At 33.7% G+C, this 14080-nt stretch overlaps 2 protein-coding genes across 2 annotated transcripts; one reads left to right on the top strand and one right to left on the bottom strand.

Annotated features, from left to right (window-relative positions):
- The first annotated feature begins 4304 nt into the window (after nt 1-4304).
- LOC116215574 (protein PLASTID MOVEMENT IMPAIRED 1-RELATED 2-like) lies at nt 4305-7502 on the top strand. The gene is made up of 2 exons (XM_031551336.1): nt 4305-4544; nt 4869-7502. Exon 2 carries the CDS (start codon nt 4892-4894, stop codon nt 6941-6943), a length of 2052 nt encoding a protein of 683 aa, XP_031407196.1. The 5' UTR covers nt 4305-4544; nt 4869-4891; the 3' UTR covers nt 6944-7502.
- Nucleotides 7503-7639: 137 nt separating this feature from the next.
- Nucleotides 7640-9306, bottom strand: LOC116215584 (probable WRKY transcription factor 43). The gene is made up of 3 exons (XM_031551347.1): nt 9005-9306; nt 8616-8751; nt 7640-7960 (listed from the first exon to the last, which is right to left on the bottom strand). The coding sequence occupies exons 1-3, from the start codon at nt 9228-9230 to the stop codon at nt 7840-7842; spliced, it is 483 nt and encodes a 160-aa protein (XP_031407207.1). The 5' UTR covers nt 9231-9306; the 3' UTR covers nt 7640-7839.
- Between the last annotated feature and the right edge of the window lie 4774 nt (nt 9307-14080).

Raw genomic sequence — 14080 nt, 5'->3', positions numbered from 1 at the left:
AGGCTGCTTCCGTGGGTAGTAATCTTACTTTCGTTAAATTCATCTAGGTCATTCCTCTAAATTCCTTCATTGAGATAAAGAGGCTATGTTCGACAGAAGATGGGCTAATGTCAATTAACAAACCCTAAAAGGGAAGAGTATTAGCAAAACAAACAGGAAAAAGTTTCAAATATTGCCCGACATTGATGCATTTGAAAGAATCTCCTTAGATGGCTAACCATTAATCACAAGTTTCTCACCATCATAGCCACCAAGAAACACGATCGAGCTATATGTGTCAAATTATCATTTACTTTTCATGAAATATGTAATTCTAAGCAATTGAAGTTTCCGATAATTAGGATTCTAAAGCTTGTAAAATAGAAATAAGCATAAGAACAAGCAAAGCAATGACATTTTTTCTTTACATTATCTAGAACGTTACGCTTGCACTAGATTGAGAGGAACTAACATGGTGATTAAGAATGTTGGAGTAAAAATTAAAACTTGCGAACTATCAAGAAGAAGAAAAAAGATGAAAAGCCAATAGATTATGATATATAATTATGTGGATTACCGCTGAAGTATGAGATGATTTGGATTCCTCTAAAGATAAGGCAGCCTCCACAAGAAATGCATTCTAAGAAGATCAAGTTGAAATGGAAACTATGTACGCTCACAAAGAAACACGTCAATGGAATACTAGGGTTTCCTTCCACTGCAAATGTATTTGAAATTACATAGCACATCGTCTCATTGTCTATTTAAAGGACCAACACCACATCAATCCTATGGCATGCATGCGGGAACGTTAGCCACTGATAGTGTGTCCATATATAGTCTGCATTTTTTTTTACCAAACCCTGAATTTAATACCCTTCTCATTTTTGGCTCCCTTCTTATATTTTATATTTATCATGTAATAGAATAATACCAATATCACACTCAGAATGTTGCACGGGTTTAATCATATATCTATTATTGCATATTCGGTTTCCATATGTAGATTATCATTTCGTATTGTAATAATTCACATATTGTAAGACTAATTTACTCATTGAAAAAAAATATTATTAAATTAAAACTTTAAGAAATTAATAGTCTTCAATAAGATTAGAATAAAGTAGTCCAATAATATTTTTTACAACTAATCTTATTATTTTATATGCATAATATATTTATGTAATTTTTAAGAATGATTTTTCAAGGATATTTCATAATAAAAAATTTTCGCTCATTTTTTAAACTGTGTTTATGACATCATTATTTCCAAAGTTTTATTTTATATTTTTTTGCGTGTAAATCTTGATATTTAGAAACCTAATTGGGCCCCGACTAATCCAATCAAGTCGGATCAGCCCAATAAGGGGTAAAACTCTCCCAACGTAGATTTTATACATTCCCAATAACTTGAACCCGAGACCTTACTCAAGCGGAACAAACGCCAAACCGTTTGAACAAATCCATGTTGATAGCTTTATTTTATATTTGATAAAAACTTCAGCTGGCTTGGCAAATGACCATAAACTTACCAAATTAGTGATTTTTTAATTTTTTTTTGAAAATTCTATGTGATTGCTTAATTATATTTTTTAGTGTTTTTATCATTTGTGTTGAAGGGATTTGTTTTCACACTTTTATATCTTATCTTATATAAATATTTTTTAGATTCTTGAAAAACAATTTTCTTCTTAAGAACAATAAAATTTACAATGTTGTCTGATTATTTTGAACGACTCTATAATCGTCGATACTATTTGATTATTTTGAGCAACCCTATAATTATCTTACTACTAACAATTTTAATTGTTTATGCACTGCATATTTACTTAATGAGCAATATGAAGCAAATCTACGATTAATATTCAATATGGAAATTGCTTACACAAATTTATGTACATATTTTTTTTAACATAAATACTTATGATGTCGAAAATTGAAATATATTTTTTTTATTACTAGAATTTCATAAAATTAGAGACCGTGGTAATTTTCTCTAATCAGATATATATATATATATATATATATATATAGATTTTCTATTGATAGGGACTATATTAACATGCAATCAAACATTTATTTGTTAATTATACTTGTAGATTAATGATGGGCTCGCGAGCCATAGGCCCTAAACTGTTCCCACCAAATTCGTTGTTGGGCCTTTTAGTAGTTTCTGTGGGCTCTCTTTCTAACCGGGCCTTTGGGGCCTATAGCTCGCGAGCCCATCAATTAACTTAACAAAATTTTTAGAAGAGGGATTACACATTTTCTTTTAAAATAATGTTTTGTGACATCTGCCTTTCAAATATTTAATTTTAATCTATTAAAAAAATTTCATAAAATTAGTGGTTGTAATATTTGTTCTTATTCTCTTGAAAATTCTAATATTGATAAAAAATGTATTATGGTAACACACTTCATCCCCACCATTGATATGTCGAACAAAATCCTGTCGGTTGGATTTTATCGTATCACAATTTTCAGTTAAATCAGATTATCATAAAATAGTTAACATTAATGTAATTTTTATAATAAAATAATAATAATAATTAAGTTTTGACGCTCAAAATTGATCAAAACTAGTTGATACCCACGAGTTGCACGGTAATATTTTATCAATATTTGTATAACAGAATTTAAATTAATCATCATATGTGCCACTAATAAATATGAGTAGAAAAAATATACTTATGTATATATATCTATATAAATTATGAATGAGATTAAAGGAACTAAATTTACGACAATAAACAAATACTTACTCTAATCTTATAAAAATTGCGAATGACATATTGTATATATATATTGAAGAGAAAAATTTAACTTGTAATATGTGTCGGGAGATATCTTCTATGACTTAAAAGAGTATGTAAATTATAACGAATAGAAAGATTACGCACAAAATGAACTTTCATGTCATCTATTTATGGAATATTTAGTGTATTGAACTTGAAAAGAATCTCTCCTATCTCAAGGAGTCTTTGTAAATTATCGAAAAAAACTTTTGTTTTTCAAGAAGACTCAATAATTATACATAAATATGTATAGTTAATATGGATATGGACAAATATATGAAAGTTTGTTAAATATAGTACTAATAAAATATAGTAACAATTCAATTAACTAAAAATAAAAGATCTATTTATGTGGAGCTGGAGGTTTTACGATTTAACTTATATGATGCCGTCACGTTGTGTGTCTTAACTTTTTTTATATATTATAATTGATGAGTATGGACTTTATTGAATTATCTTTAAGGAAGGATGAATCTTACACTTGAATGAAAATTTGGAGGTGACAAAACAGATAAAAGAGGAATTTTCTAAATTCCATACTAATTTTTTTACAATTTAAGGGACAAGTGCGTGAACAGAATGAGAATGGTATTTATTAAATTCCCTTTTATGCCTCCAAATTTCCTTCCAAAGTGTGAGACCATCCTTCTTTTTCTTTTTTCCTTTTATTTTTTTCCGGTGATAGAGATTTCATCCTTCTTAAAAAGAACAAAATCAAATAAAATCCTCCTTTCTCCAAGGAATTGGCAAGATTTCAATTGAAATCTATCCCCTTACCATGGATGAAATTTCCAAAAAAAGTTTGAGGAAGTTGGTTATTTTTGCGATTAACTGATTGGGTTGAATTGAAAAAAAAACTTTTTACTTATTGAATGAGACTAATTCTCATTAGAGCGTCAATTAGTCCCAATCACCTATTGTTGCATTGACTTATCAAAAACAAAGGGAAAAAAAAAGAACTTATCAAAATAGTGTTTTAGTGAGTTGCAAATTCCGATAGGGCAATTAAAATATGCTCATTACTAGCACAGTTTACTAACTACATCACACTGCATGATAAGTCGAATGAGTTTAACTAACTGGAATAGAAAAAATTTGAATTCAGCTATCAATCAGCCATTTTGCACCACAGGGAGTATTTTTCAATAGGAAACGTAATCAATGTATGTGACGCTGACAATTATATCGTGCACCAGCGCTAAAACACCTCCCGGATGGCTCCTTGACGCCCACCACGGTTCAAGGTTGGAGTATTTCCATTGGCTTAGATAGATATTGCCATCTTGAATGGAACGAGGGTGACGATTGCCTCCCTTAAAATTTCGATGTTTTAAAGAAATTTGTATATCGTTTTTCAAATTTTTATAAAATTAGTACTATTCGCCTCATAAATTGAAAAGTTTATATTCTTATTACAGTTCCAAGGACCTCGCCTTCCCGATTGCCATGCTTCGCACCACCCATCTTCGTTTCATCTTATTATGAGGGAAAAAATATATTATATAAATAAATTAGCCTAGGTCGTGGCCGGCCCGGCCCAGTCGCACAAAAAAGGAAAGCGATGGAACGAGTTCTAGCAATACATTAAACGCACGCAAAGAAGAGAAGAAGAGAGAGCATTGATTGTTCTTCACATTTCGCCCGTGAACTTGTAAAATTCGTTGCCGGAAAGTTCGCCGGAACTAACCGTCGGTCTTCTTTTTGTGGTCAACGGCCGGTGGTGTTGGATACTGATCGACCTTGTAGAGGCATCTTAATCGAGCCATCCAGGTAATGCGTCGACCGGAATTTCAGTGACCAGTTACGATCTTTTACTGTCAGGTGATCCATTCTGTCGCTTTGGAATCGATTGAGCAAATCGAAAGCGAGAAGTGAAATCATTAGCTTGCGACTTTGTATCGTAATCATCGCTCTGTTTGACCTCAATTTCATGAAACATGAATTGAGATTGTCATCATTGAGTTGGTTCCTGTGTGGGACATTGATTTAGTTCTCTTGTTGTCTGTTGCTTCTTCAGTTATCTGAGTAGAGTTACTGAAATTTTTCTGGTGAGTTGAGTTGACATTTGGCTGTGAACTGTCTTTAATTGTTCAGATTGTGATCCTTTGGGTTGGAAGATGATCCCGTCAAAGTCCGAGTCTTCGGATGTTGATACATCTGGGAATTTATCCAGTGCTCAGCTTCTGCGTGACATCGAAGCGATCAGCAAAGCACTTTTCGCGCACAAATCTGCCCAGTATGCGCCAGTCATCTCATCACACGTCGGGCACCAATTTGCAGGGAAAGTCTTATTCCCTAATCGTGGGTTGGTTGCGAACCCGAAAAATGATAGGGAAGATATGGTGAATAAGTTGAATAGATCATCTTCATCATGGAATTGGAAGAAGCCCCTGAAAGCTCTGTCCCATCTCCGGGACCGAAAATTTAGTTGTTCTTTCTTCTTGCATGTGCATAATATTGAAGCTTTGCCTGCGAATTTTAATGATTTTAGTCTTACTGTGCAATTTGGGAGGAAGAATGAGGTGATCACGACCCGGAAATCACAGGTTCTGAAAGGAGTCGCTCATTTTAATGAAACTCTGATGCATAGGTGCAATGTTTATTGCCATAGAAGTGGGCCAGATGATTCATGCAAATATGAGCCGAAAATTTTCTTAATCCAGGCTTCTGTGGTTGGTGCTCGGGGACTTGATATTGGCAAACACTGGTTTGATCTCACTCGAGTTCTTCCTCTCCCATTTGAGGAGTTGGTGGGAGAGAAAAGCTCCGGAAAGTGGACCACTAGCTTTAAACTTGCTGGAAAGGCAAAGGGAGCTATTCTGAACGTCAGTTTCGGTTACTTGTTAACAACCGATGCCCTTCTCGAGTCCAGTGGCAATGTGACTGTCTCTCAGCTTATAGACTTGGCGTGTAGGTCCAATGAGAAGCAAAGTGGTACTAGACTTGCTCAGTTCAATTCATCTGGAAGGTTGTCTAGGAGCGGGAGCGTTCCTAGCAATTTAAACCAGGCAACAGTCTCCTTGTCTCAGTTGGTTGACGGGAACACCTGTCATGAAGTATTGATTCCTCCTGCTTTAGAGCTTTCCAAGTCAATTCATCTTCTTTATAAGAAACTCGATGAGGCTGACTGGAATGGTTCAATTGGGTCAGAAGCTTCTACCACACATATAGGGAGATCAAAACAGATACCTGAGTCTGATCTCAATCCTGACCCTGTGAACGCAACTGAAGCAGATGAAGACAAAGAGATAGAATTTGAAATAATTGAGAAGGGAGTAGAACTAGAAGTACCTGAACTGAAGGAAGCGACCAGTGTCTCACAAAGCAATGATTCTGCTTGTAATGTCTCTGAAGCTGCAATGGTTCATGTGGATAAGATCTCTGTAGGCGATAACATAGCCTATAAGGACAAATTAAAGTACAGTATGAAGGAGAACATGAGTGTCGATCACAAATATGAGGCTGCAGTCGATGATAACAAGAATGAAAAGCAGAGTAAATGTCCAGAAGAATTGGATGTTAAAGAATTGGCATCAGAGTTTAGGGAGCTGCTTACCTCGGAATCTCCGGGATTAGATGCTCTTCTTGGTGTATGCCAAGATTGTGATAATTGTAATTACATGGAAGTTAAATCTAGTTACAGAGTGAACAGACTGGCAAAAAGATCTCTCAGCGAGGATGATGTTAGTGAATCAGTGGCCAGCGATTTCTTAGACATGCTAGAGAATGACCAGTTATTATCTGGATGGAACTCCGATGGTGATCCTGAATCTCCAAGAGAACGTCTTCTTAGAGAGTTCGAAAAGGAGGCCCTTATTTCCGGCAATTTCTTGTTGAGTCTCGATGAAACAGGAGAGGACGCTGAATCTAGTTCTGCAGTGCCAGTTGACTCTCACTCTGGTGATGATTCAGAGGATCATATGCTTGCTTCACTTCTTGAAGCTGCTGAAGAGGAGCTTGACATAAGAAGTCATTCATTAGGACACGGGAGAAAGGACATGACACAGGAAGATCTAGAGGTTAAAGCTCTGATGCGTGAATGGGGGTTCGACAAGGAAACTTTTCAGAACTCTCCACGGTGTTGCTCTAATAGCGGCTTTGGAAGTCCAATTGAACTCGCCCCGGAAGAGCCAGACGATGGAATAGATTTCTTACAGCAAAAGATTTGAAGCTGAAGAAATCTCTTGGAATCATTATAAGCCATGAAACTCCAATTGATGCTGCATTTCCCGTTTTGGTATAGTCACAGATCTCTGGGCCGGTTTAGAAGCAGAGTTAAGCTAGAAACGATTCTGGGGCACCAGAAAACCACCACAGTTGCGTAACCAGTTGGGTAAGGCATGCAGTTAGAAAGTCAAAACCTTTAGTGAATCCGAATCTGAATATATGAAGACACACATGGAGCCTGCAAGTTTGTTTGCGCATCTCTTTACCGTTTCGTGTTGTGGGCTGTAATAAAAAAAGACGAGATCCGGGCTATGAATTTTATGTGGCATGAAATCTGAATGCCATGTTTCCAGAATGAGCTATGAGGAATACATGCTGCAGCCTTCAACTTGACAATTCTAATATAATCGGAGCCTACATCAGTCACTGGAGACAGCAAGTTCCTGCACATGAATTCGTTTTCTGTATTTCTTTTTCAGTCGTCATATTTTTGTAACTATACATTATTTCGGTTTTCTTCTCTCCAGGAGAGAGTTCATGAAAATAGATTGGTTTGGTCGATTACTTCGTGTCTGCAAGTACCCATTTATATTCGGCGTTCCACGCTTTATCGTTTTCATAGCAACTATAGTTCATCAGTTTGTACAGTCATGTTGTCCTCAAACATTCCTCCGAGGAGCTGCGCGACTGTGGAAATCTATGCGGAACTGACTAAAACCTGTATTTTCTCGACATCGTCATTACATATATAGATCTTTGACAAGTAAACTACATGGATTCAACGGTATACTAAAATTTTAAAGGGAGAATTAAAGAATACAGTCTCAGACTCTGATTCAGAAATACCAGTGCAGAGTCTCTCCTCGGAGTTCAGCCTATTCCTTCACAATCATACCGGCTAAGGGCCTTGGTGATTGTGGATGCCTTCGTATGTTGTTATTACGTAATTTGGGTCTTCCCTGTCTCTCTCGACTCTCTTCTTCACGGAGCAGCCTTCAACTGCACACTTGTAGTAGTTCCTGCAAATCATCACATGGTCCTGCTATCAGCCATTTTGCAAGTAAAAAAGTCGACATCCTATATTCGTGATGGTTTATAATTTGCTTGTCGTGTGTGCATAGTTAATCCTATGTAGGTTGTATTTTTGGGGAGATCTGGTTTCCATTCGGACTTCATATATAGCAAATTGATATTGCATTTACGATTTAGTGCTGTTTCTTCCAAAACTAAAATTTGAGCTGATAAACTAGTTCGTACATTATTTCGTTGAGTGTCTTAGAACTTTTCCTTTTTGCAAAACAAGAACTTAAATTGTTCGATGTTTTAGTTATTATGAAAATAAAAATTTATTTGCATTGGTTTATCAATCTTGGTTGTTTCTGAATTTTCTGATAATGAAATCTGACATTGACTAGAAACCTTACATGTCCAGCAGCATTTATGAATCTTGTTAAAATTTGGTCAGTTCATGAATTCTGATGGAATCGAAATACGATGAATCATCAAAAAAGATGTTTCAATTTTGTATGCATTTTCAGCTTATATTTCTATTTTTCCAATAATAAGACAACCTTAAATGATGTCTATATCATTCCGTCACATTTAGTTGTATCTTCTTCGCTTTTTTCGATTACAAACGAGATTCATATTCGGGATAGAAGCATTTAATTTTACCTTGGGTTTGGGCTATTCTTTACCATTTTCTTCCCATATTTTCTCCATTTGTAGCCGTCGTCCAAAATCTCCACCTCGGACTTTGTCTTGAATGCAAACCTTTCCTTAACATCCTTCCTTTCCCTCCCACTCTCACCTGTTTACAGAAAAAAGAGGCAGGCAGATATCATTATCGAAGGAACTATACAGTACAATATAAGCCGGAAGTGAAGATCTCTGACTCATGACGAATAATTAATATTAAGTGATATGGAGTGTTCACAGATGTAACTAGATAGACGATCAATGTCGTCTTCGTGATCGATTCTCATATCCAAGCTTTTGAGTGAGATCAGTTGCAAGGGAAGAGGACCCGGTACAAAGTACGGCAGAGATAGAGGAGGGCTTACTAGAACTGGGCCCTTCATGGTGGGTAACAGTTCGGGTGTTCGAGTTGCCAATCTCTACGACGGGCATATATGATTGACTATGCTGATACTTGGGCGAAATAAGGGCAGGATCATCACCCTCCAACCACCCTTCGAACGTAAAGAACTGATCCGAGAGGTTGAAGCTTGACTGGTCGGGGAATTCCATCTCCGGCGACTCCGACGACCGGAAAGTGGCGTCAGACATGTTAGTCACTTTGTCAAGAACCTTTAATTATATATGGGATGATCACAAGTCGTGGAGAACTGAGAGAGTGTGTTGTGTGGTTGGTGCCTTATATAAGTATATTCTATCCAATATCTCGAAGGCGGCTTCCTTACGACCTTCCTACAACGTCAGAGGAAGCTTCAACGTTAATTCTGATTTTGAATCCCCTGAAAAGTTATTATCGGGCCAGGCCCGGCTCCACATACCCGACGACCGTAAGTCATGATCGGTTTCATCCTCTAACTCAGATACGAGATGGACTGAGATATACGGATACTCCGTTAATCATACAAGTGAGCATGGATGATCTCACGAACTATGTATATCATCGTATTGCCAATGGATATGAACGGGAGCTTCCGTGTTCGGTACATGTGAACGCGATAAATTATATGCAGTTCTTGTTTGTCCATCAAGTAAAGAGGATTAAACCTTGGTTAAAAGGAAATTGAAGGGGACAAAATGTTTGGGACCACAAGGAGGAGGACTTCGAGAAGACTTTCAAAAAAAAAAAAAAAAGAATTCATGCGTCTTTATTGGATAAGAGGGTATATGTGAATAATTTGTGGTCAAGGGTCTCGTGCCTTCGGGTTTAGGGGGGACCTTTATTGCACGGGAACGAGTGCGAGTCAAACGCGATTGTGACAATTAACGAGACTTCGTTATATATGCAGCTTACAACATAATAATATTTTCCAATATATAGGTTTTTAGGCCTAGGCCTGGTTCAAAGACGTACAAATATAAATTAAGAAGAACAAAGGAGTGCTAGAAGCCAGAATAATATCATCGAAAATCAGCGCTTCAAGACCAATAGTGAAACCGGGAAAAAGTGAGGTCCTGAGGGGCGATATGAAGAGCAGGTACTCCTCACCAGCCAATTCGTACGGAAGTTATCATCTCGGTACGTATGAACGATATCATTTTTCCTATCCCTTGCCACTAGCTCTCGGATGGCTCAACTAATACGGTAAGGGGTGGGGCACCGGGACTTGTTAGTGATGAGACGACGGACCGCATCTTAATCAACCTCCAGAATAACCCTGCGATATAAAATGTATTTGTTATATATGGTCTCTCCATGTGTCTCTTTCTCTCACTTGCCTTTTCGTTAGAAGAGAGGAACATGAATATAGTAGACGAGGAAATAAGAATAAATGGGTGTGGAAAATCTAATGATGGGAATCGAATATCGAGACTTTTAATTTCAACTACGGTAAATGACAATACACTTGAATATATATATATATATATATATATATATATATATTTTATAATGAGGGTTTTACGGCATCGTTTATAATTCTTACGGTTTACGTGAATACCTTACAAATTTACAGAATAGATAAGTTTGACTACACAAGTCATGCAGGTGATTCAATATGAAATATTTTTCTGCATGATTCATGAGATGACTTAAAGCGAAGACTTTTCTAAGGAAGTCACCCTTCTTAACCACCAGAACACTGTATTGGATTACTCGAATATTTTCTATTTCCAATGAATCTCTTTTTTCTGTTAAAAAAAATATTCATGGGATAGTAAAAAGATTGGCAAAATAAAAGGGTCATGGGAGTCCAATTGGCAAAAAGTCTCTTGCTTGTTTATAAGGAAGTACCAAAACATAGAAAGAAAAGTCTTATTGCACTTTTTGTATAATGTTTTCCCCATTTTACTGTCGAAGCATAATGAAATTGTGGTCTCGATGCAAGTTATACCTACTCGAACGAGTGCCAATATGGTCCTATTTTGGTTTCGATTTAAAACCAATGACTTCTGAATTCAATCTCGCATATGACTTTTCTTACACTTTTATTTCCCGAATCTTATCCCTTAATATAAGCTATCAGCTCCTGTTGTAATCCAAAACATCAAGTGTTCAATTTGTCTATTTTCTTAATATGTTATACCAAGCCGAATAAAACGAAATAGGGCTTCATTAATTCTAACAAAACTAATAGTTAGTGCTGAAATTAAATTTAAACATATTTTCAGTGTTGCTTTTGCAAATTTTACAATCTTACTTAGTGGCCCTTAATTAAGAGAAACTGGGTGAGGACAACTAAAAGAGGTCTAAATTATTCAACGAAGCCTATAGGTATAGCTCTAGTAAAACGGTTGTCTTTTGATATTCGATAATTAATTAAGTGATTATTCGAAAAATTGGATATAAATTTATGGATCGAATAAAGAAAATGTGGCTTTTTTCCCGTAACCATGAATTGAGAATATGTGAAAAAAAAGTATCCTTATGCATCCCGTTTCGATCTTCGAATTTTGTTTATTAATATCAATTTATTTCACTTTCATCAATAAACTTGAATTACTGTTCATTTTGAATGTGGATTTTTTTGCCAATACGTGATGAACTATTCTCATCTATTCTCACGGCGAACAATACAAAGTGATGATCCTTTATTGTTATTGTTGTTGTTATTCTTATTACTGTTATTATTATTGTTATTCTTATTCTTATTATATTGTTGTTATTGTTGTTGTTGTTCTTGTTATTATTGTTGTTCTTGTTATTATTATTAGGGAAATTTACCCCAAATGGCCCATGATTTACCCGTTTTGTCAAATATATCCTATGTTTTTTTTGTTAAATATATCACATGATTTACTTTTTGCATCAAATCTATCCCGGTATTTTTTTTTTCGTCGACATCTAACAGCCGTACTGACGTGGCGCACACGTGGCAAGTGTGGCCCACTATCGCTCCACGTGCCACATCAGCACGACCGTTAGATGTCGACGGAAAAGATAACGCCGTAATAGATTTGATGCAAAAAATAAACCATGGGATATATCTGATAAAAAAAACATATGATAGATTTGACCAAACGGGTAAACCATGGGCCATTTGGGGTAAAAACCCCTTATTATTAGTATTATTAGTAGTAATAGTTTATTGGACCTGTGCGTTATGCTGATTTTATAAAAAAAATTACTATAGAAATTTAAATATGAAAACAATAATTGATTTGAATTTATAATATATATTAGCATGTAAAAAATTATGCAGTAAATTCAAACATGTAATAGAAGAATATATATTAAATATATATCAAAAGTTCTTAAATAAGGAATTCATGTAATATATATGTCATTGCAATTATTGAATTAATTTCTAAGAAAAATTAATTTAAATACTTTTAGATAAGATCGTTAATTTTATTTTATGAAAGATTAAGAACCTTAGAGTCTATCAAATTTTTAAACTTCATTATTTGCTTGTGCACCTTTATTATAATTGATATTCTATATATTATGTTTTATAAATTTGAACAATTTTAGATAAGTATAAATGATTATTTATTTTCTTAAAGTGATGAATATATTTATTTATTAACAATATGATAATGAGTGATTGAATTATTTTTCATACATTTTTGAATATTTTCTTTGTAATATCTATTATTTATTAACATATGAATTAGTAAGGATTTTATCACTTTATCTCTATATTATATTGACATTTTCTTTTTTACCCATATTTAATGCATTGGTTACAACTTTACATATATATTAGGTTTTTAGACCTGTGCATTGCACAAACTCTAGAAACCAAAATTTTAAATAGAAAATTCAATTTATTTATAATTTAAAAATTAAATTTAATAATATTTGTTAATGTGGATTTCACAATTAATGTATATAACATACAAAATTTGTTTTGTACTGTATAAATTTAAATATAGTATGAAAATATTTCATTTATTTAAGATTCTTCACTATTTTCTCATTTATACAGTATTAATAAATTATATTTGCTTTGTATGTATATGAGGATCTTTTGTTCTTAAAAAAATTACCATATGAATTCTTTTAAATCCTATAATAATTATATGAATTATATTATCATAAGATAAAATATTTAACTCTAAAGGTGAATCTTTTTTTAAGATATATCTATTATTTATAATTACAGTAAATGTGTAAACTATATAAAGTGATTAATTGCACTATATTTTAGTAATATAAAAAAATTCAAATAAACTAACAAATATAAAACTTTTTATATATCTAAATAAATATAGAATCATTTGTCAACCAATAATTTTTAAAACATTTACTAAAATAAATTTTCATATATATATATATGTATATTGTATATATATTTTCAGAACACATATATTTATTTTATTATTTACTTTTTTTATTTGTTAAATATTTTGTTAATGTAAATTAATTGTATATACTTACAATCAAGTCACTATTTAATGTACTTGTATTTAAGTTTTTATATATATATATGTAAAATATCCTTATGACTCTATTTATTGTCATTTATATCATTATGATAATATGATATTTATTTTTATGACCCTATTTACCCCTGTTGTCAAGTTTATATATATACATTGATAGATTATTATCATTATTATTATTTGCTAGAAGCCATTATATAAAAAATTAGTGCATCTTAATAGCATTAGTTATTGATAATTAAGAAGATTGTGATCATGGCAAGTCTATTTGTACGTCAAGTATTGCCTTCTCGTCTATATATCCTTTTCTTTCGCCGCTCTTTTTTGGTCGAAACCAATCCAAGCATAGAGACAAGGTAGAAATTATCAAACTGTGACAAGCTACAGATTGTTTTTGAAATTAATTCAAGGATGCGCAAATTTGCTGTTGGATACCCATTTATACTTTTCCTTTCTAATTTTCTAAAAACTATTCCAGGAAAATTTCTAAGATTATATCAAGCTTGATTAAATATACTGGGCGTTTTTTAAATAATCCAATGTAAAGTTTTATTTATATATGCTTAGCATTTTGCTCATCAAAATATGTACTGAGCATTTTTTATTAAATATACTGG

The sequence above is a fragment of the Punica granatum genome, chromosome 1 (genome assembly GCF_007655135.1).
Source record: "Punica granatum isolate Tunisia-2019 chromosome 1, ASM765513v2, whole genome shotgun sequence".
Classification (NCBI taxonomy): Eukaryota; Viridiplantae; Streptophyta; class Magnoliopsida; order Myrtales; family Lythraceae; genus Punica; species Punica granatum.
The sequence above is the reverse complement of the archived record's forward strand: the minus strand, read 5'-3'. Positions and strand labels throughout refer to the sequence as shown.

Bases quoted from the DNA above. Each gene is read 5' to 3' on its own strand.
- LOC116215584 (XM_031551347.1), bottom strand. From the start codon at position 9,230: ATGTCTGACGCCACTTTCCGGTCGTCGGAGTCGCCGGAGATGGAATTC. The intron at 8,752-9,004 runs GTAAGCCCTCCT...TTCTGTAAACAG, and splicing joins CCATGAAGGGCCCAGTTCTA to GTGAGAGTGGGAGGGAAAGG. The intron at 7,961-8,615 runs GTAAAATTAAAT...GATGATTTGCAG, and splicing joins AAGAATAGCCCAAACCCAAG to GAACTACTACAAGTGTGCAG.
- LOC116215574 (XM_031551336.1), top strand. From the start codon at position 4,892: ATGATCCCGTCAAAGTCCGAGTCTTCGGATGTTGATACATCTGGGAAT.